The sequence below is a fragment of the Aplidium turbinatum genome, chromosome 5, assembly GCF_918807975.1.
Source record: "Aplidium turbinatum chromosome 5, kaAplTurb1.1, whole genome shotgun sequence".
In the NCBI taxonomy this organism is placed as follows: Eukaryota; Metazoa; Chordata; class Ascidiacea; order Aplousobranchia; family Polyclinidae; genus Aplidium; species Aplidium turbinatum.
The window spans coordinates 30310795-30335110 of NC_137476.1; the positions used below are offsets into that span (position 1 = coordinate 30310795).

Sequence of the window (24316 nt, forward strand, 5' to 3'; positions counted from 1 at the left end):
ATCGCTCTTCCTATTCGTCACAAGCTTTCGTGGCACATTATCGTCGATAAAGAATAGGCTTGTTAGTTCAAAGCAGTCCAAAGTCAAACTTGTTTGTACCGGTAATAAAACCAAACACACTGAAGAGGCCAAATACTCATTAAAAAGTTTGAACGCTTACAGTGGTGCTATAAACCACATGCTGTCAAAGTTTTATTATTAACTAATACAAATCAAGCAACCGTTTGAAAGTAAAGTGTTTCATAAAGGTCAACTCTAAAAAAAAAACAATTTGTTTGTCGTATCCAGGCTTACACCCGGTGGTTGAAGATTTAGTTTAAGTGGAGGGAAGGCAAGGAAGCCAATCTTCGTGACCATCTTCAGGCATGCCTTTAAGTGTCCTGCCAAAGACACAGCCGCATGCTCTTGAGCGGTGTCGAACCGGCGCCCCATCGATTGCCGTTCCATGGCTCTCACCACTCGGCTATGCACCTGAAAAAAAACAATAATAGTACCTACAAAACAGGCAACCGCTCGAAAGTAAAGTTGTTCATAAAAGTCAACTCTAAACAAGATAATCAAGAAGATTAAATATCTTCTGACAGGTGTCAAACCCACAACAATGCTTGAAATGAACGACTCAGTTACACATCTTGTAATACAAACGAATTTATTTTCACACGGGTCAGTTCAATCTTAAACAGCTAAAAATCGATTTCGATCAGCTAGCAGCTAGATCATTTTCAGTTAAGCTATAATCTTAACTAACTTAACTTTGTAGCCCTACAGTTCATTGCAAATAGACATTCACATGAGTTATATTTTTCCATTCCAGAGGAAATTCTAATTTGAGTAAGTAAAGTTTCCATCAATGTGCATGGATTTTGATCAACTTGTATGATTTTTTTATATCAAAATTTAACAAAGAAATATAAGTAAAACCATTTCAAACCACCGTTGGAGGGCGATCGAGTGGTAGGTGAAGCGGAAAGCTAAAACGTGGTATATAACCAAAACGGAGCCAAGACAACACCCAAACTCAACTTGGTGACACTGGACTAGCTGATTCAAAACCATGACTCATGGAAGCAGATAACCCATGTTGATGCGCAATCTACTTGAAAAGGCGATGGCGACTGAATAAATCTCTCACCATCCGGAAACATCCGGAAATCATAACCTTAAAGTATAAAAAGCAACAAGAGAGTAAATTTTCTCACGGAATAAGATAACTTTACAAAAAATGATGAGATAGTTATGGAATCGAACCCATGTTTAAATGATCTCATAAAATTTAACACGACGCGCATACAAATGCATACACATTTGCAATTAAAAGCTAAAGATTTGAATTACTTTTCACGAGATCTAAAATTAAGGCTCAGTTTGGATATTCAATATTTTCGAAAAACTTATTCAGAAATTCAGAAAACAACTTAATTCCTGTTGAAATCAGAGTGTTTCTTTTTATATAAGAACGATATTCATAGCTGCTGTCAGTACAATGAGCACTCATTATATAACAGCAAACATTTCGTTTCTCTAGAATTCCTTTACGTTTGGCTGCCGAGAAAATTTTGGTTCTTTTTGTCATTGTTGTACAAATATTGCAGACGAACGCTATGATCTACAATACTATAGCATTGAATAGTTAAAATTCATTCTTTTAAATATTGTTAAGTGATTTGTTTGTTTTTTGCACAAGTTGATTCCCAGTTCCTGAATCCAACACTCATTTCATCGCAGCAGCAATGTGACAATGTCACTTACAAAATGTTCCTGTTCAACTTTGTGGCGGCATGTGAGCAAACATTTCGTTTTTGTTTTCTTTTTTGTATTACGGAAACAAAAGCAGCAGGAACAGATAGGAACAGCAAAAGAAACACCAGCAAAACGTCCCGTAAATACAACCTGACAACGTTATGTTATGTGTTGCTAGCGTAATTGTTGTGGTATGCCAGCTTCAACCTTACAACGGAATAGTTTTGCAGCTTTAATACCATGATCATTGATCAATGCCAACGTGGCAAAGTCACATCTACACCACGTTATTTATGGCAAGCCATGCACATGAACAGTAGCGTTAAAAGGAGGAGGGGGGTCAGGGGGTACTTTTTGTTTCGGGCCTCGTATGTTCTGTCAATACGAAACAAACCTTTTGAACTATTTTTTTATCGAACAGCCGAACCATTTAGTTTTGTTAAATTTTGTAGTGTTTGTCTACAATAAACTTATGATATTAATAATACACTGATACAAGCTGTCTGCAATTAATTTACAATAATCGATATAAAGGTATAAGTAGGCTATTAGACTTTTAGTTGTCGAAGAAAAATTTTCAAGATAGTTTTCTTTCAAACAGGTTTACTAGCTATTAATTGGAGAGGTGTGATTAAGCAATGCAATCGGAAATAAGCTATTAAAAGCAGTTGGCTGATCATTGAAACACGATCACAACCAACAAATGAAGCGTTTTGCATTTTGTCTGTCTGTGCAATTACGACTACCTAATTATCTCTACAAATCATTGATAACATCTTTATCAGTGTCAACAGCTTCACTTACTGCCCGGATATAATCTGCACGTGCCAAATATAGGCAAACATTCGGCTGGGCTACTATTTCTTTCTTTAGTGAACCAGAATCGTGGTAGGCCAGGTCTACAGGTATGAGTCAAACCAGCCAAGTTGAAACTAAATTTTTGGACAAAATGAAAGTACGAAAAATTTTTGCTCCATGAAAAGCGTTTCAAAGTGAAATGAACTTCTTTACAAGAAATAATTCGAACCAAATTAAAAGAAAGAAACTTTGCATTGTAATCAAAAAAATATTTTGAAATATAATTGTTTCAAACAGTCATAACGCATGACTTTCCTCACCCTATTGCAGTTAATTTAATGGAAAACACTTTGAGAATCGTTGCTGAGTGTTGAGGCCAATTTAAACATTATTATTTTATAACAGTTACATAATATGATGAACCCACTTCAAGTATAAGTAACATAAGCTTCTGTAGAAGCTGTGAAAATAGTTCTACATGTTCATTGCTCATGCACCTTATCTAATTAACTATAGATTTTCTGTCCGACTGGGTTTTGCCCTAGTAAGGCAACTTTGGTTTTGACTGAAGTTGCCGTCATTGACCTACGCCATGCCAAACGAAAAGAATAAACTCAGTTTTGTTGTTGCCTCAATGCAAAATCAAACACGTTGTAGCAGCAAAAACACGGAAAAAGTTTGAAAATGTGTACTATATGTCAATTGCATAGATACAAAATGAGAAATGTTTGTAAAGTAAATAAGTTCCAGAAAATAAAAACTTTCAACTTTTTTTCGAATACTTGTTTTCTTTGTGGTAGAAACAAATAATCATTTTCTATTTTGTGTCTATATCCACAAGTAGGTTGCAAATTAAAAATGCAACCAGTAACGTTCACGAAAGAGCCGAAAGGCCTGAGAAATTAAAGAAAGCCCAGCATATCTCTTTAACGGTGTCTTGTTTTGCGGATGAGGAAATGTCGTTGGTATCCGGGCCATGTTAGATTCTCAACAGCCTCGAAGCACAACGGCAAAATCTGAAAGCAGAGAAAAAATCTTTACAGTAGATATCAGTCACAATAGTTACCATTAAATATGTGTGGTTACTCTATATGTCATGCTGTGAAGTGTCATTACGAAACACAACCGCTTGCTCTGGAGAGGTGTCGAACAGGCGTCCATCGAGCACTGCGCATGCACTGTCACCACCCGACCACAGGGTCAGCTACCGTTTAAAGTCATCGGTAACTCAGCTCCTAGCTTGAGTTTCTTTTTTGTTTGACTAAAAGCATTAAGCATGGCGATATAAAGTAGCCCAACAGTGACAAAAATGTTAAGACATCAGCAACCAGTGTGAAAAAGTTCTGGGATTTACTTATTTGGAAGATATTTTCCCATTCAGATATTAATCATCATTTGTCAACCACATTGTAAATTGTCGTAGTCTACAATGCTACAAGGGCTTGCAATTTCCTAATTATGCAAACAGCATTTCGAATGTGCGTACAATGATACGCGTGCCAAATCCTTTTCGCAGTTATGGCACAAAAAAGATTTTCAAAACTCCAAATTTTGAATTTCAGTTATCGCTTGTCATTAATGTGATTCTATGATGCAGCAGTTTATGAAGAGCCCGTGTCGGTTTGACGTCACTGTGACGTCAATACAACAAACAACAAGTCTTTTATCTTTGCGTAAAACAAAACAAAGCGAAATGCAGAAGACGCACTGTGGCATAATATTGATAACGTATTTGAATAAATGCGTCACTTCACTCTTCGTGCTGAACCGGAAAGGTAATTTGAAAAGTCTCCATGTTTGCAATAATGAGATTCATTATAAAACTTTCGAAAACCGTGGGATAATAAGTTTTTAATTAACACGACAAGAATATATAAAGACTGACAGTTCAGTCTTCTACACAGTTCTCAAGGGTAGTGCTATATTGTATTTAACAAACTGTCTCTACAAAAATTGCATTAGCAAAATGAAGATAATCTTGATTGTTTTATTTTTCTTTCAAGAGTGGAAAGCGATTCAAAGTGAGTAAATCAAAATTAATATTTAATTTAAACGTCCAAGACGATTTTCTTTTAGATTAGAATAATCAATTATTAACAAACATTAATCTAATAAAATAAGCAGAGTGATTAAGAATTATGATAAAGAGCGTGGGATTTGCGTTGGTAACTTTTTTTCCAAAACATGATTTTGTGAAAGTTAATGGACACAGCAGCCTGGCCTGTCTTCTGACAGAAGCATAATCTCGTGTCTTTCCGCAAACCAGGCTTGTAACTCTCAAATCGGTTTGACAATTTCACTGAAAAAAGCTCGTAATAGTGATTTTGCATCTTGGTTATATGAATTTCAAAATTAAACATACTTAACAGTTTAGATTTTCCATTACGACCAAAATCTTAATTTGAATGGAAATTTTTAAGCATAAACAAGTTTTTAAAGTCAGTTGTGACATTTTTAATTTAATAATTATAAAAATGCATTCTGTGCATGACTTTATTAACTTGCGTGCGACTTATGTGTAATGGATTATAGTCTGCAATCGTAAGGTAAAAATTCTGTTTCAGAAAACTTTATTAATCTCATTTCAGGCTTACAGTGTTGGACTTGCATCAATGCAAAGAACAGCTTCGACTGTTTGCACAACGGGAAACTGCAAGCGTGCATGAAAAACGAGGTTGCTATAAATATTCTTTCGCATTTGTCTGAATTTTATGTTATTTTGTCACACATCAACCCAAAGCGATGACGATGAGGCATTTTTCCATGCTAGTACTTTGTTTAAAGTTTGTTAAGAGCATTCATAAGATAAATAAAAAAAATCTATAAGTTTATTTATCTTAAGGAGACGTTCGAATAATGTTGATAAATTGCTGTATGCTATTCCTGAAGAGGACATCATGTGATGTCGAAAACGTTTGAAGTGAAATTTGTTTCAATTTATTTTTGTTTTCTGTAAACGTTAAAAGTAAACGTAAATAGGTTAAATCTGATTACGTTATTCGGCTTCGTATGCCTATGGTAGAACAAGACAAATTCCCTACCGAAACCTTAACATTTGAATAAAAATGATAACAGCAATTTTAACAAGAATAAAACTTTAAATTTATTGAGCAATAAATGCCAACGAATCGATTTATATTGTCGCTGTCATGCATTATCAAAAACCTAACCTTACTATATTTATTCATTTGTGTTTAGAAAGCATGCCAAAACGAAATAAGAAGAGAAGTCACTGGTTTCCAAATTACAAAGAGATGCGCCCAAGAAGAATCTTGCACTAACAACCGAATCCAAGTATGATTAATTCTGTGAAAAAGTGTTTATTTCTAATTTATTTTATGACATGGACTGTTTCAGTCAGATATACAAAACTTTCATAAAAAACTTTCAAGACTGCAAATGGATTTGGATCTTATAGGATACCACGGACAATATCTTTGTCACAAAAGTCAAGTGCAAACAATTAAAACTGTAAACGACACACAACCTTAAAAAATCGTGAGAATATTTTTTTTATAAATTGAAAAGGGATCACAACAAAAAATATTGAAAAGCGTAGAAACTTTGGCATTGTGAAATAAACTCTTTTTACACGCAGAATCCACGACATGCTTGGCTGCCTACGCAATGCAATGCTTTTGCTTCGAACTCCGTGTGCAGATGCTGTTGTGGCTACGATGGTTGCAACAAAGAAAAGCTCTCTTGTAGCAGTAGTAAGCAACAAGTAGCATATTTTAATACTTTTTAGTGAATGATTCGCAATTGTACGGAACGTTGATTGTTTATCTCTATTACAAAAACGTTTTGCATAGAACAAAGAAAAAACAACAGCAGGTAGGCTATGCTGTAATTACGAAAATAAATATTGCAGCATATGAAAGTTATGCTACACTTTTCTTTTGGTATTTTTGGTGAAATAAACAATGATTTAACTTGATAAAACCATTGTAGAGCCAAGCTGTCCACCCATGGGGACTCCTAAATTCGGAAGGAAGTTCTGTCGTTTCTCTGGAAATGCCGAAGAAATTGGTGCAAACTGTCTATTTCGTTGCAACAAAGGTAGCTTACCGATACCATAGTTTCCATTGAGGATTTGAAACTTATATAAATAATACTATTTTATTTGATAATAATTTCTTAACTTGATTGCATAGCGTTATCAAAATTTCCCTTAAAATATATGAATTCAATACGAAAACATTTCCGCTCATTTTGTATTTGTTCATTATCCTAAGCAAAAGACTTTTTGTAAGCTAGTAACTACAGGAATTAGGCTTGTTAACAATGCAATGATTTTTTTCTGTACTTTTACTGATGCAACAGGCTACAGATTGGTTGGCGCAAGACGAAGCCGATGCGTTTTAGATTCTGAACGAAATGTCGGATTTTTTACCAGAAAAAGTCCAAGATGTGTATTTAAACGTAAGTATTCATCATTGACAATTCTTCACTAATCAAGTTGTTTTTCAACTCAAATCTATTTTCAATCAAACAGCTTGGAAGTTATACTTTTATCAAGTTAATGCTCATCAAAGAACTTTGTAATATTTTTTTAAATATTTATTTGATTACTATTTGTATATTCAAGTTTATCATTCTGCATTTGCGACATTGCACATTATTCTACCAAACATTACAACAAAACCAATCACGCTTTTTATTTCAGCTCCTCCTACATGTGGTCGCCAGCGATCCCCAAGACACGGAAGTGTGAGCTGCTCAGATGGAGTTAAAGTGGGAAGCGTGTGCAAATACGCATGCGATGACTTTCACGTATTGGTTGGAACAGACACTATAAGATGTGGTAAGGCTTCTATGCCGGGTCGCTGAGTATCATCGAAAACAAGGATCGATGTCCATATACACGCAAAATAGCTGCTTTTTTTGTTTTTTTTTTAATTTCCTATTTTTGGCCTTTTATCCATCCAGCAAATAAGCTGTTTTTAATTCTATTCCACGCCTGTGTATCGTCTGAATGTTTAATCAATTTAAAAAGAGCCTGATTAAGTGACTGGGATGAGCTATATTTACCCAAAAACAATGCATTGGTAACAATAAATATGGATTGCATTCAATTAAGATTTTCCACATCTTTCCACGTCTATTGGACGTTACTGATGTTCTAGAGTTTAATCAGAAAGGCGAAATCCTTCCAGTAAAAAGATTATATAATTTTAATAATCTCCATTTTTCAGTAGTGTAACTTTGTAGTGTAACTGTAGTGTAACTTTGTATTTGCATTGCTTTCAGGCCGCAAAGGCAATTGGGATGGGATTCCACCCGCTTGTATCGCGGTAACTTGTCCTGATCTTCTACCCCCAGACAACGGTAGCCTATCGTGTACATTCGGATTTAATGAAGACAGCAAGTGCACGTAAGGTTTTCTCTTTTAAACTATTTATTTTTGATCAAATTTATCGATTTCCCAATGTACAGTAATATGATTTTTTACATTTTTATAGGCAATATATCACAAATACAGCAGTTGAAGAAATTTATTAAAAGATATGTTCAAGGCCAGAGAGAATCAATTTTTTTAGCAGCCTAAGTACAAATTAGCAGAGCAAACAAAATTAGTAAAACCTCATGCATTTATGTTTACGTCATAGTTTCAGTTGCATTCCCGGATATAAAGTTGTGGGAGCAAGATCCTCTGTTTGTGTCCACTTTTCAAAAGCTGGTATTTGGTCAAAAGAAGTTCCTAGATGCGAGCGTAAGTTAACTTCAATTGTAAGAATGCACTTGACTGGCAAAAGCAACGATCGAAAACTCTGTGTCATGAATTAGTACAATGGCACACTGATGAGCGCAAATTCTTGCTACGATCGACTGCCGAGAAACATTTGTTGATTGGAAGAGTCTTGATGGGTAGCTTAAAAGCTAAACCGGTATGGTTAGCAAAACGCAATGCTCGCTGTTCTATAGTGAGTAGCCAGGTAGTGCTAACCCCAGGAAGATCACTCTTTCAGAACAAGACCAAACTTGTTGGCAACTGTAATTATTTTTTGCCACGGAAGCAATCTTATCGCAAAGAATTTATAGGCCTACCATACAAAAATAGTTTCCGAATGTTTGTTGGAAGTGCAATATTTCATCAGTAGAACTAGGCCTATGTCTGAAAATAAATTTTTCACCCGCCATTGCTTAACTAATTTTCTTCATAGATCTTGCTGCATAAGGTTAGCTGTAACCATTTCAACACAAACCAGTATCTAACGTTTCGATTAAATTAATTTGTTGGTCATGTTCAGGGGTGGTGCTCATATGGAAATATTACACCTTTAAAGAATAACTTTTGTAACTAGTAGGTCACACAGAATAATAAACATTACAACTACCAGGCGCCAAGCCTCAGTGCATCAATGCTAACATTTTATTCCAGCAAGCTGCGTTTTAATTCTGAGGTTTTATCCAGGTATAAAGTGCCAAAGCTTACCTCCGCCAATAAAAAACGGAAACTATGTATGTACTGACGAAAACTTCCTGAACTCCGTTTGTGAGTTTTCTTGTGAGTCTAGATACAGAAGGGTAGGACCCTTGTACAACACGTGTGTTGAAAAAAGACGTCAAAGAACGGTTTGGGACCAGAAACCTCCAAAATGTGAAAGTAAGCAAAAGATTACACAAAAAATCTGATTAAAAAATATATTGTGATAAAACATAGACTACAACACTTACTGTCTATTTATAAACTTAATTTTTCATAGGGTTCAAGCAACTCTTAGGACTACATTTTTTGTTAATGCTGCAATTGATGCAATCTTTTTGCAATGTTTTCTTTATCACTACTGCAGCCTACATCATAATTTGTTTTCTACAGAAATCACATGCGAGAGCCAAGGGTCTCTTCGGAATGGCAGATTGACTTGCACGAATGAAAATGAATTGGATTCGGTTTGCTCATTTGAATGCACAACAGAAGATTTTAACTTGAGTCCAGCTGGAATCACCAGCAACATCTGCCTGAACGATTCCACTTGGAGCTTTCCTAAACCATGTTGTTCAAGTAAGACACAAGAAAGCATGAATGCAATGCTTTTTAATATCTTTGTTACAAAACGATTTTAAAGTAGAACTCTTCCACATTAAAAAAATCATTTGCAATTTAAATATTTATGAAACACTGGTAACTTAAAATTATAATAATGTGGTGAATGGGATGAAACTCTTCTTCAGCCAATCTATGTATTTTGATGTAAAATAGATGTTTACTTTGCTTGTCTTCACATCCACAGGAGTGTGTCCACCTTTTACTGTCCTTGATTTGGTCGTCATCATAGACTCCTCGTCATCAATAGGAAGATTTAATTGGAGAACAATCAAACGCTTTGTTAGGGAATTAATCGAGTAAGAAGTTTTGTATTACGTTGTAGTAAGAAAAAGGTTGCTTTATAAATTTGTTTGATTTATTTTTTTAATGACCTCGCTCAGCTATAGCAAAACTCGTGCTTTTTTTTCATTTATTCAATTTCTACAGACGTTGAATCCTTGTAGTTTGAACAAAGTATCTGTGAATGAATCTTCATAACAATAAAATGTGAAAGTCGATGATACATTAGTATCAAAGATTCAGAGACGGGCAGTAGCGCCCTACAAGCCATTTTTCAGGCTTTTTTTCAGACAGAAGCAAGTCTTTGAGCTTTCCTAGTGCAGATTTACAACGTCTCTTTATTAAATACAACACCCCCCTTGCAGTGGAGAGGTTTTTCTGGGCAGGACTCATCACATCGGGCAGGACTCAACGACTCGCATTTTGAAATGCTCGTGTTTTTGAAAGATGCACAACAATTAATTTCACCTAGATCGTGTTTTCTATAACGACGTTAAAATGGCAGTGTAAACAAATGATGTCATTCGTTTTCAAAGTCATTTTGACGTCACAAAGTGCTTCCTATGTCAGTGACAAAAGTATCGGGAGAAGTAGCAGTAGCGCCGCTACTTTGGCTCGAGTGGCGATAGCGGGCTACTTTTAAAGTAGCAGATGCCCACCTCTGGGTAGTGTATATCAACTTTCTCAAAACATCACTTTATATTTTTCTGTTTGACAACAGTGAATACAATGTTACAAATAGTCCAATAAACTTAAATTGTTCATTACTTGACTTTAATTCCTCACTGCAACATTGATGTGATTTTCTTGTAAGGATGCACCTTTGAATAAATTTTGATATTCCAAAATCGATTTGCTTTCTAAAAATCATGCAACTAGTTTATATGCTTTTAAAAATCAATTCCTGCCTATAATGTCTTTCATGTGACTCAGTGGAGTTTTTCGTTATTTTACGTTTAGTTGTTGAAATAAGACAACCTGTAAACATATTCTTTTCTTGCTAGCACTTTCGAAATCGGAGAAGATGCTGCAAGGATTGGTGCCTTCAGATTTAATAACAAGATAGACACAAGGAGCCAAATTCTACTGGGGGATTTCCCAAGGAATAAAGAGGGTCTTCTTCGTGCTTTTGATAACATACCCTACGATGGATCAGGTAGGTTTGATTAAATGCATCAAAATGTCTGCCCCGATAGCTCAGTTCGTTAGCTTGTGACTTCTGGATCGAAGAAGCTTCAAAATCAAGCGGGGCTGGTTCGACTCTCGGGATGTGCGCTTGAGCAACGCACAAAGGACTGCTCTCCATTCAGCGGCATCTAATGGATGAAATAATTCCCTGGCAACAAGACTTCAACAATCGGCAACTTCACTCTGTCAATCTCGGTGACCGGGCCTGTGTCAGTGATTCAAATCCTCTACAAGTATGCGAAACTGCCAGGATTAAGCTCTACAAGCAGCTTTCCCAATCCGATCATAAAGATTCAATCAATCAAATATAATCAAGTTTTTATTCAAAGCTACTGTATATCCTTATTTGCAACAGGACAGCAACTAAAATTTTGTTACAGAAGAAACGTTTTGGGATTTTTGTCGTTTCGTTTATTTTGTTGCAGACAGTCCTACCAAAGTAATTCTTGTCATTTTAACATTTCTATATAGAAACATCAATTGCAGGAAAGTCATTGCAAACTTTTACAAATTGAAGACGTAACTTTGTTGATTTAGGGACAAAAACTGGGAATGCCTTGCGTCATGCCAGGAATGTACTTTTTGCGCCTCAAAATGGAAATAGACTCGATGTTCCTGATTATGCAATCGTGATCACTGACGGAAGATCAAATGATGGTGTTGCAGATATTTCCAGACGATTACACGACGATGGCGTTCATGTAAGTATTCGCAAGTCTTTAGTGATTTCATTACATCTCCTATGTCGAAAGCAAGCAGAGTCGCATAGGTTTGAAGAAAAATAATTAACAACAGCGGTTCTCTATCAGTGGTGGCGAAGTTTTTCATAAAGGAGCTCAAAATTATTTATTTTTTTGAACTTTTCCTGTATCCAAGTCAAACAAAAGTTTTTATCGTCATCCTTTGACATACTTCATTGCCATAACATTTTTTTCATTTTACACGCAATTGGCTAGCAAATGGTTTGAATACGCTTTGCATCTGCAAGAAAATCGAAAGCCGAAGTCAATCAACTAATTAATAAAGTAGGCCAAGGTGCATATAAGACGCCTTCTGTCCAGCATTAGAGCAATCGAACATCGTAAAACCAAACATTAATTGGGCTATTGACCGACTAAACAAAATGAGGTTTTCTATTTACAATAAATTACACGCAGACTGCTATGTAGTTGTATTAATCGTTTTCTTTATTTTGACCCTTTTTCTTATAATTCGTTTTGCTACAATAGGCTATTTCATAACAACATGCCTAAACAAACTGATAACAAAAGTTAGAAGTTAGCTAAAAGAGACATTTTAAATAGAAGCAACGGTTTAAGGGTTTAAGTTATAAACTTACAAAACTTGCTGATTTTACTTTGTGAGTGTTGGTGGGTTTTGTTGCTTGTTATTTTTAACGTCTTCAACATGCAGGTGTTGGCAATTGGTGTGGTTCCACAAAGAGGTACCTTGGACATAAAACAACTGAACGACATTGTCAGTGACGCGGATGACCTTGTGATCGCCAGGGCTGGTTTTCAAGACCTCACCATTAATCTTTTTCACGACTTAGTGCGAAACCTTTGCACCCCAGGATGCTTATGAGACCATGTCTAGCCTTTGTCAAGATGACTTGTTCACCAAGCTTCGTGATATTTTGCAAAGTTTTATATAACAAATTGTGCAGTTTTTTGTTCGCTTTGAATGTTAAATTGTATAATTTTATGCTTCTAAAAACCTAACAGTTAGCTGTAGCCAGTGGCGTAGCCAGGGGGGGGGGGGGTTGGGGGTTACAACCCCCCTTTGGCATGTCAGTGACGTCACGATATTGAAAATGATGCTTTCAGTCTCTTCATGTTTGAGAATGATGCTTTCAGTCTAAAAAAATGCCTAATTTTAAACAAAACTGCATTAAAAGAGCGAGTTTTGCCAATACCAAACATTCAAACATCTCAGCCAAGAATTAGCAACAAGAAAACATAGAGACTTATAGCTTTATTTCCGAAAAATGCCGAAAAAACATGATCTTATCCTTTTGCTATGCCACCGGACAGCACCATTTTACAGGAATATTTATACCCACATTTTTGTTGAAAATGATCTCAGAATGCACCAAATTTAAAGTTATTTTTCAAATTTTTCTGGGGGTGGCTCCCCAGACCCCCTCGCCGCTGGGTTGTCAACCCCCCCCTCCTTTCAAATTTCCTGGCTACGCTACTGGCTGTAGCCTATAGCTTATTCTTACTCAGTAAAAACAAATTTATATATTTTTCAAACTTATTCTCCTTTTATTGAAACCTCAGTATTGTTACAGTTATACAGTACTTGTAGTTATGTCTCATGTTTATATCAGTATTCAAGCCTGTAGGCTACTTATTTTGTGTTTGTAGTTGCCGGTTTGTTTTCACCTGTTAAATGCCCTGTGTGACCAAAAACTTAACCCAGCATGAAAGTTGTTATATTTAACGTTACCTATCTTGTGGCACCTCTTTATCGCTTTTTTATTGATGGTTTTCAACATTTCAAATATATTTTGCTTTTGGTTACGAAAACACTTGTTTTGTTGTCAGTGCAATATTTCATGCTTTTCAGTTTTCACGAAACAACCAGAAACGATATTCAGCATAAGAAAATCTTCTAAAAACAGAATATTCTTAAAGTTTAGCTGATTTCTATCAGTCGGCTTAATTATGAAGTCTTTTAGACTCAGTACGTTGTAAGTTAATAGAGAACTAGATCTAGCCATGGCTATCCTTTACAAAGCCAGCATGATGTAAAAATGTAAATAAGACAGAAAATATCAAATCCAAAGCGTGGTGATAAATAAAAAAAAAAATACAATAATACAAATAATACACCGAGAGTTGAACACCCTATCTTGAACAGATTCAGCACAACAAAATCAAGTGGGCTTGATTTAGGGCCGAGGCTTGAGAGAACACAACCAGACACAAAAGTTAGATTTTTTTCCAGTGTTGTACTCGTCAATGAAATAAATTGACGGCGTCAGCGTCAGCGCAAATTGCCTAAAAACTTTACGGCGTAAAGTATTGCGTAAGCTCTTAAAGAAATTGACGGCGTCAGCGCTAATTTCTAGCGCTATTTTAGCCAGGGTCTCACAAAACGGAAATATTGCAACCAAGTTTAGGCGAACAACGGCTATAAATAAAGAGCAGGTTTTATGTTTTGAGACGGTATTGTAATTAGTTGCTTAGCTTATTAGTTATTTACTTGTAGAAACACAAGCATTTCAAAACGTTTTTCTGACAATCTGCTGCGTTTGGGACGCATAATGTCCTTTCCAAGTGAAAACATGCGTTCCACAGTAGCGCTGAATGGTATTGGTGTGTTGTATTTCAAGAACAAGTCTTGAAAACGTTTACTCGGAAAGGGATCACTGTTCCAAGCGTGCTGTGATAGTTTAACATATATAAATCTTTTAACGAGGTCCACTGCACCAACATCGCAGTTTTCAAGGGTATAGAGCTCTTGAAATAATGTATCTTCAACCTCCGCGATGACATTCATTGATTTTCCTCTTTCTCTCTTTTATCCCTCCTTCTCGATACTGCTCACGATATGAGTGATCACCATTTGGCGAACTTCTTCCGCTTGTATTTTCCAGGTAGCCATTCCAACCAACGCGAAAACGGATAATTCGGTTGAGTCGCGATGGCCAGAATACATCGTGAAACTCTGATTGTGAAGCGAGATTTTCCATGAAAACAAAAAATGACGCACAGCGCTTGACGCTTAAAATCGGCCAAATAATTGACGGCGCTATCACTTCCGTCAACTAAAAAATAAATTGACGGCGCTAGCCTCAGCGTCAACAAAAAGTTGACGCCGTCAAATTGACGGCGTCAACGTACAACACTGTTTTTTTCATAGGCTAAAGTCTATTGTTTATTTGTAAAAAAGCAAATTGCCATCAGGGTAGGTTATGCTTTGTCTAATAAAATGACATTCAAAAGCTTTTTTCATAGCAGACTATTGAAAAATAATGGCAACAACTATACTACAGTGTCCTTAAACACTTGTTGGCGCAACCCAAAAAACAATCATTTTAAAGCTTCGCGACACAAACGTTTCAGAAGCATTTAATTTTGCGGAAAATATCAATTTAATATCAATTTCAATACGGTCGTCCCCGCTTATTAAGCCCGCATTGGGACCGGACGATTTTGGCCTTATAAAGCGAGGGACGATTCTCTGCCACTCCTATACTTTCAGTAATTCCGGAATGGACTAAGTTAGACTTATTAAGCGGGTGGACCTATTAGCCGCTTTATTAATAAGCGGGGACTAGGCTACTACCATTGAAAGTATAAATTTTTTTGTAGGCTACAAAATTGTATGAAACTTGTCACATCACAGAGTATATGATTGTATTTATTTTAGCCAAACAAGTTATGTTGATAGTAAGTTTAAACTGTTTTGCGACCCACAATGGATGGTCTCGCGACACAAATTTGGGTTGCGACCCACTATTTGCGGACCCATGCTCTAGTATATCTTATGGATAACTAAGTATAAACAGCTGCATTTCCGCTATGTCAACTAATTAATTTTATGCAAAAAAACACGCATTTATCTTGAGAAAAACGTTACAAGATGCATTCAATGACGCCGAAAGAATGTTTGTGTTTTTTGAGTTTACCGTATTTTGTATCTTAGAATGATAAACACAGGCACGTCAAAAACTGAACTCATTTATATAATTTAATTTCCGGTCCTTCTGTCTGTTTTTCGTTTATCGAAACCTAGCGGCAATGAATACAAGTAGTTTGATTAATAGGAAAGCGCAAATCGTGTCAGTCACAGTAAATATTAATGAAGTTTCGAAAAACTACCGATGTAATGCGAGACAAGTGATTGACAGTATGCATGATGAGTTGACAAATAGCTTGTAATGGCGTGATCCATGGAGTGTCAGAAACACGATTGAAAGTCGTGTAAATGTGCCTGCTACGTACTTTGTCTGAGCTACTTTATAAAAAGAAATTCACTGTAGACATTTTTTAAGTAAACAGACAAGACCTTTTAAATAAAGGTAATCTATTTATAAAATTCCTCACGACAAATTTTAGTATTTTTTAAATGGAAACACTTTTGTTATCAAAAGGTTTTAGTGACACGACGATTTTGTATATGAATTAAATTTTAAATTAATTTTTCACACCAAATAAATGTAAACAAAATCAACATGTCAAAGCGGTATGATTGTTGGTCCTCTATCACTTTGTGTGTATATAATTTTATAAAAAAAAAATACATTAAAAGTGTTCACAGCACGTAACTCCATAGAAAAGTTCACATCATAAAACGTTTGCTGTTTGGTATTAGCGAGCAAGTTCTGAAGTACATAAATAGGACTTCAGGTGAAATAAAGAAAACATTACTAGATTTATATTCCTGTGACTGCAGGGTAATGGTTAACACAAACATGAAAAAAACGGCCGCCCTTTTCTGGTAGGCCAAGCGTAAAAATACATCCTTTATTGTAAATACTTGCGTCAAAAACAATGCTTTTGCATCACAATTTTAATTAGAAAGTTTATTTCAGCCTTTTCCTGCAAATTTCCAGTTGCATCGCTGCCAAGATTTGATTTCTGCTTAAACCCTCTCAAGATTTTGCTTAGAGCTGCCAAATGTTTTATTTTTACGTAGTACAGTGCAAACATTGGATGATGCAGTACACCAAGTTTGCATCGCCATAAAGCGAATCCAAAACAACAAGCAGTCCAGATAAAAGATCTGAAAGAACGAAAAAGAAATCACAGCATTAACTGAAAACAAATGGCTGGTCTGACGTCACAGTGATGTGTACCGAAAGTTCAAATTGAAAATATTTGGATTACATTTCGTTTTAGCATTTAATCAAGTATGTTTGACGTCAAAAAGCAAACGACAATGCAGTTAAAGAGCTGTATGATGTTTAGGGCGACTTTATAATGCAACAAAAACAAATTAGTCTACTTCCGCTGACGCAACAAAAATTATTTCTAATGTCACCGTTTACACAATAATGAAATTGCATTATTTTGCTTACAGGATTTACACTATCTGCAATCAAGATTAAAAGTAAAAAATTTCACCTTTGCAAAAATGTATATTTATCCGGATAGTTCAACAAATTTTACTATCTGGATAACGGATATATTCACTGATTTGCAATATACAGTTAAGCAAACTTTAAACATCCAAAATAATTGTATATGTTCAAATGTTCAATTAAAGTAAACCTATCATCACTACCGTTTGTAATCTTTCGGCGTTTACTTAGCTATCGCAGTTTTTGCTTCTACCCGAATTGTACCTTTGTACACAATTTATAAATAATATATGTTAGTTGAATATCTTTGTAAAAGTAAGAGATGTAATGTACAAAAAAACATGGTTGACGTTGCTTTTTGATTATTAACTTTTATGAACTCTAACTTTTAACAAATTATATAGAACAACTTAAAATATTTTGGGTAGCTAGTATAGGCTTGTTTTTGCACATTTGGATAACCAAGGCCTGGCCAGTGTATGAGTTTTCAATAGGTAATTTTAAAATATATTTGGAAACAACAGTGACACTGAAAACATTTCGTTAAGATTTTAGTTTTTTTATTTTATTTCTCGACTAAGTAGTGCGTAATACGTAATATTGTAATAGCATAGCAGTGCAATGCATAATTTCAAAATATGTTGCTTTTTTAAGAAGTTGTTTTTGATTTTCCTTTTCTTACCACGATTGGATAAATGCCAGTGTTTCTACAATTGCTGCACAGACTTTTGGTGAAACGAAATTGACTAGAAACAAGATGTTCAAATGTTCCTGTTTTGATCTTTTACCAAACTTGGCACCGTCACAATTGCGATACAAAATTAACACTAATTCAGACGTGTCAGTCAAAAGTTGACAATTTTAACAGTTCTTTACAACATTTGTCAAGAAAGCACTTTTCACTTCCGAGTTAACGGCTATTACTCTTTGTTGACAATGCAATTAACTTTTTGTCGACAACAAAATGTTATGTAACTATAAAGTAAGTTATAACAATACATATGCAAAGAAATTAGGCTAACCTTCTTTCTGAGCACCGCAGGACTGGATATAAAAGACCATGTTGCCAATGTATATAATTACAATCCTACACTAAAAATCGTCCAATACAGTGCTCTTCGAATTTTTAAAGATTATGCAGCTTTTGTTACTTTTTGTTCAGGTTTACTTTATGTTTATGTGCGCGGAAACAGAAGGAGGTAAAATATTTTTCTCTATATTTTTGTTCGATTTTTAATGTTGGTTAGTCCACCACAAAAATAAAAAAGCTGGTAGCTTCACGTTGCTTCAACAGTTTGTGATTGTGACGTACCTAGTGAACAAAGGTGTCATCATAGTGTTGCACAAAGTTCCCAGTAAGAAAATCAATCCTTTTCTACATTGACAATGTGTCTGCAGACGTTGAAATGATGTAAAATAGATCTGATTTGCTTGTTGGGTTGTATTTCGCTTCTAATTTTTCATTAAATCTTCTTCTACAGCTCTGCGATGCTGGACGTGCATCGGAGCAAGAAACACATTTGAATGCCTACGACGAGGAAGAATGCAAACCTGTTTGTACAACCAGGTAAAGTGAAACGGGCAAGCTATATAGGCTATAGTAAGTGCATGTAATTCCGATAGTAAACTTTAAAGTACGTACTTTGACGAGATTTTTCTAGTTCTTCAAGTTATCGAAATAGTCTTTTAATTAGTTAATAGGCTACAAGCTAATCTTATATTTTAAGTAGGCTGGCAACAGTGCAAAAAAATTAAAGCATCCGTTAAACCACTTGAAAATATTATGTTGACTTCTTTCTATAATTTAACATCTCCTGTTTTTTGGCTCGATATTTTGAAAAAACTCATGTTTTTTGCTCATTGCCCTATAATTGTTTTTCACATGATACGCGCACTCTGGCTTTGGAGCTGTTTTAGCTAGGCTTGTCTGAAACGAAAATGTTTTCAAATATTTCGTTTCAACACAAACTTTTTGTTCTAAGTTTGTTTCGTTTCGTTTCTAACTAAACTTCAATGTAAAGAATTGTGTTTCACATCGTTTCGACAACAAAAAGTTGTTGAATATCCATTATTTGGTAAATCATTTGCGGGTCTCAAACTAGAATTTAAAATCATTACCTTGCAATGACAGAATGCTTGTCAAACGGAGACCAGAAGAGGGAGCAATGGCATTCAAATCACGAAGAGATGCAGTCAAGGTCACTCTTGCAACAACAATCAAATTCAAGTAGGATTATGACTGTTTTTTGTATTTTCCTGCAGTAATTTTTGTTTGAGCCATCAGGAGCTACAATCAACAACTATTAGCCTACCTCAATCAGTAGCTGGGGGGTCCAGGAAGTACGTTTGGATCCTCGCCACAAATGATTTTAGCTTTATAAGTCTAAAAAATTTCCAAGAGAGTCGAAAACTTTTATAAAACATTGTAGCCGATATTTTTTTAAGTCATTTTTTGACATAATGTGTTTTCATCTATTGAGTTTTATTTTTATTTGAAATATAACTTATTTTTAGTGGAAAATTACATTTTTCTTAATAAATACTAATAGGCTAATAATAATAATGGTGTGGTTTATTTGTTCTCGCACTGCAACGACTGAAGTCTTTTAGCGACAGTGCTCTTTTTCAATTTTGTATTTTATTTACAATGTAAAGAGAGTATTACCCGACGTATCTACACTACGTGACGCAGAAAAACACAATTCGCACCATTTCAAACGTCCTTGCTGTAAACGGACCCAGGATCAAACCCAACCAGTAGCGTAGCCAGGAATTTTGAAAGGGGGGGGTTTTGACCACCCAACGGCGGGGGGCCTCCCCCAGAAAATTTTGAAAAATTACTTTGAATTTGGTGCATTCTGAGAGCATTTTCAACAAAAATGTGGGTACGAATATTCCTGTAAAATGGTGCTGTCCGGTGGCATAGCAAAAGGATAAGATCATGTTTTCTTCGCATTTTTCGGAAAAAAAAGCTAAGTCTCTGTGTTTTCTTGTTGCTAATTCCTGGCTGAGATGTTTGAATGTTTGGTATTGGCAAAACTCGCTGTTTTAATGCAATTTTGTTTAAAATTAGGCAATTTTTTTTTTAGACTGAAAGCATCATTCTCAATATCGTGACGTCACACGCCTGCCTAAGGGGGGGGGTTGTAACCCCCAAAACCCCCCCCCTTGGCTACGCCACTGAACCCAACCCTATCAGACTTACTGAAGGCGATAACCACTTGGCCACTGAGCTGGTGTTTTTCTTCTCCTTGATGGACTTACGATAATTTCCCTCTTCTTTAAAGCACTAGCCTACATTTTTTAAAGTGTTCTTTTGAGAGGCCCGTGCCTCTCGCTAATAACAGACACAAATTACCCTCTCAATGGCTCTTGTGTTTCTACTTTATGTTTCTTGGCAGCCGATTGTAGCAAGAATTGACAGCAATAGGCATCGTGTTTCACCCATGAGCCCACTAGTGAGCGCTCAGCTTTGTGCTGATAACCGGAAAGAACGCTCCTTTCTTCACAATGCTCTGACCTTAGTTATCACAGATCAATCTATCAGTAGCACAGACAGCGCATGTTGTGAGAATAAAGATACCAATAGTTGGCTAATCTCTGGTGCTCTCTCAATGGGGTTCTACAAAGTATCGACACCTTTGTGTTGTAATCAATGTGACATTGGTCCCAGAGGTTCGAGTAATAGAAAAGCGTACTGTATTGAACAGTTTGTAATTTATCGCGCATCACTGTCTGTAGACATTGAAGGCTTGAACTGGTGCAAAAAAGCACATGCCGTTTGAGATTGAAGCCGTTTGGCGGTTAGTTTGTTTAAAAATATATTGGAATAATTGAGCAAAGTTTTTCCTGCCAGATTGCTACGTTTCCTCTTAAAAAATAAGATCAAGCTAAATGCGCATCACAACTTGAAAGTTATAAAACGGCTGCAGTGATTATTAAGATTAGAGGATCATCTAAGTTTCGGTCTCCATACAAATTCAACCTTTGAACGAATTTCGATTATTGTAGGTACCATAATAATCATCTCAGCAGCATTATATTTTTGTTTCATTTCACTTTTTTGAACAGCATTTATAGAATAGGCTTAAAACTTTATTTTATTAGGCCGAAATAATATTTCTACTAAATATCTGTAAATAGTGTTGATGAAGAAAACTTTTTGCAGAATCCACGAGCAGCTTGGCTGCCCAGTCAGTGCAACCCCATTGCTCCCAGCTCTGTGTGTAGATGTTGCTGTTTTTACGACGGATGCAATAGAGATGTGCTTACTTGTAATAGTAGTAAGTCAGCTTTTGATATTTTATTTGAATGCCGTGCTTCTGCAGCATGTTAAAATAATCGACAACAAAGTAGTTGCGATGAAAAAATTTATTTAAACTAGATCCAAACAAATAAAACAAAAATCTTCAAACTTTTGAAACAACTTTTAAAAAAATATTGTGTTTTTTTCAAATTTTTCATCATCATCATCATTTTGTTCCTTCCTCGTATGGAGGGTTGGATACAATGCGCCATTGTTCTCGACCATGAGCTGTGCGTACTGCACATTCATAAGTTAAATTTGTCCATTTTGTGATGTTTGTTGTCCAAATCATTCTTGGTCTGCCTTTACTTCTTTTACCGTTTATCTTCCCTTCTATTAACTTCAAATTTTTACCAGATATTTAATCCACACTAACCGCAGTGCCTCAAGCTTATAACATGAACAACTGTGTAGCTCTTTGCACTGTTGAGCCTGATTTTTAAAGCTCACATTCATGTATGTTGCCATGCATCTTTCATGCACTTTCTTTGTGCGTAAATTTTACTAGTTTTTGACAGTTGGTTTTTGCTTGCAGACCCTTCTTGTCAACCGTTACCAGCACCTCGATTTGGAAGAAAATACTGCAGGTTTTCAGAGCGATTGCACGAAGTGGGAACATCATGCTGGTTTCGCTGTAACAGAGGTTAATACAGAAAAAGTTTTTCTAGCTGTTGGCACAATAACAAAACACTCACTAGTTTCCCTCATGTTGAGTTTTCTTTAACCGTAGACTTGAATTGAAAGCAAGCAAGGCTACAACAAAAACTAAGGCTACAAAATTAGAAGATTTTTAGGTGTCGAAAAACTGCTGTTGAAACCGGGCGTTTTTTTATCCAACTCCATAGGCATGTGTAGAGTTAGAATCTGGCAAATTTAAGGTTTCAAATCGGACACAATGATGAGATATTTTTGTCCAACCTCTCCTCATACCAAATGAAAATTTATTTAAAAAGCAAAAAATGAAAGAGCATTTCCGGTTGGAACAACTAGGCTACAGGCTTCCATTATTACATTAGGCTACAGTACAGCCACATTACTGATGCAATCGTTCAAAAAATTATCAACTTTTAAGAAATTAATCTTTTCAAAGTTGTAGGCTTAGGCTATAATAACCTAAATTGGAACATCATTCTTTTTTTGTCAAACAGGTTACAAAAGAATAGGTCCAAGACGCACAAGATGCGTTTGGGATTCCAAGTTGAAACAGGGATTTTACAACCGACGCACGCCACGGTGCGTACCAAAACGTAAGTTGAAAAGCGCCCAAGTCAATAAAGTAAGTCTGAAAATCATCTGCGTCAAGTTACACATCGTTTCATAACCTGCAATTTTGCAGTTTAGCCTTTTACAACATCTTAAACAAGTATTAGACAAGCTTCTTGAAAAGATTAGTAGTCCCTGATGTAGCCTATGATTGAAGCACTCTTATAAGCTTACATGTAGATTATCACACAGACCCAAAATACCTTGAATAGCCTACATAAAAAAGAAATAATAAGAAGATTCCTCCAATTGGTATACTGCTAATTTGCAATCATCACATATCTTGAAATAGTTACATTTGTCTGTGTATAACCTATTGGCAACCTGTCAATACATTTATTACACAGCGTCAGAATCGATTTCGCTGTAGCAATTCCATCTTCAGCTTATTCAAACAAAATCAGAAAACGCAGACAACTAAAGTCAACTCCGCAGCCGCATTTTTATTTCAGCTCCTCCTACGTGTAGTCGCCAGCGATCCCCAAGACACGGAAGTGTGAACTGCTCAGATGGAGTTAAAGTGGGAAGCGTGTGCAAATACGCATGCGATGACTTCCATGTCTTAACCGGCCAAGACGTTATAGAATGTGGTAAATATAAATAAAATGTTGTAGGCTACTGGATTTTGCACACTGCACTTTATTTATTTTACAACATAAACGACATTGCATCAACAGCTAAATTGATTTTTCAAAAAAGAAAAGCAATAAATTTTTTTTATAAATTAGAAAGGTTTGCATAACTTTGTAAACAACTTTAATAAAATGTACGAAACGCACCTGAAGGAAGATATATAGGCTAATCTACTTGCAAACTTCACTGCATTTTTTTTGTTGTCGCAATTAAGACCAATAACTTGTAGATAGATTTCACTGGTATTTTATTTTGCCTGCAATGAGTAGATATGTAGGCCTACAGAATGCAAAGCCAATGGCTTTTTAATGAATAAAGTAGCCTATGTAACTAGAGCATTGTGGGTTGTAAAAAAAACTGTTGAAGGAAATCGTCATCCAACATGAATTGTGATGGTTTTAAAACTTTTTAATAGTGATTTTTTATAGGGGGAGGGCAAAATGAAGTTGTAGGAAGGTGATTGCCCCCAGCTGCTACGCCCCAGAACTAAAGTAACCTATAGTATTGAGACGGGTGCCAAAAATAAGTATTTCGGTTACAATTCTAAAAATTTACTTTTGTATGATGTTATAAATGACGTATTTTTCTAGAAACGTTTTGCAGAATTATACGCACACTAAAAGAATTCTGCATTGCAGATCGTAAAGGGAAGTGGAGTGGGACGTCCCCAGCCTGTGTTCGTGTATCTTGTTCGACACTTTCACCTCCTATCAATGGAAATGTATCTTGCACTTATGGCAACTCTGAAGACAGTGTCTGCACGTAAGCGTGGACTAAGACAAACCTTATGTTAAATTTTTTTAACTCAATAGGAAAATTACTTGATAATATTTTCAAGCATCAGCATAAAATCTAGGCGAAGCAAAGGAAGAAAAGCTCCACTGCCATGGTTTTTAAACTTTTATATACAAAAACAATGCTGATGTAACGCGTATATTTAACTTTTGCTAATATTTCTTTTTACCTGCTGTTTCTAGTGAATTAATTGCTTTTCTTTAGCAGCAGGATCGTTTAGCTATGGTTT

The 24316-nt window shown here is 35.7% G+C and overlaps 1 protein-coding gene across 1 annotated transcript; it reads left to right on the top strand.

The window, feature by feature from the left end:
* The first annotated feature begins 4447 nt into the window (after positions 1–4447).
* On the top strand, positions 4448–12696 carry LOC145771117 (P-selectin-like). The gene is made up of 14 exons (XM_082582857.1): positions 4448–4559; positions 5127–5212; positions 5737–5832; positions 6137–6251; positions 6490–6597; positions 7205–7342; positions 7789–7912; positions 8148–8251; positions 8954–9145; positions 9359–9544; positions 9774–9885; positions 10873–11024; positions 11594–11757; positions 12470–12696. The coding sequence occupies exons 1-14, from the start codon at positions 4505–4507 to the stop codon at positions 12638–12640; spliced, it is 1803 nt and encodes a 600-aa protein (XP_082438983.1). The 5' UTR covers positions 4448–4504; the 3' UTR covers positions 12641–12696.
* Positions 12697–24316: the final 11620 nt, after the last annotated feature.

What these genes read in the sequence shown, in the direction of transcription:
- LOC145771117 (XM_082582857.1), top strand. Translation starts at nt 4,505, where the DNA reads ATGAAGATAATCTTGATTGTTTTATTTTTCTTTCAAGAGTGGAAAGCG. An exon ending in TCTATTTCGTTGCAACAAAG is followed by an intron (nt 6,598 to 7,204) that starts GTAGCTTACCGA and finishes TTTTTATTTCAG; the next exon opens with CTCCTCCTACATGTGGTCGC. An exon ending in AGAAGTTCCTAGATGCGAGC is followed by an intron (nt 8,252 to 8,953) that starts GTAAGTTAACTT and finishes GGTTTTATCCAG; the next exon opens with GTATAAAGTGCCAAAGCTTA.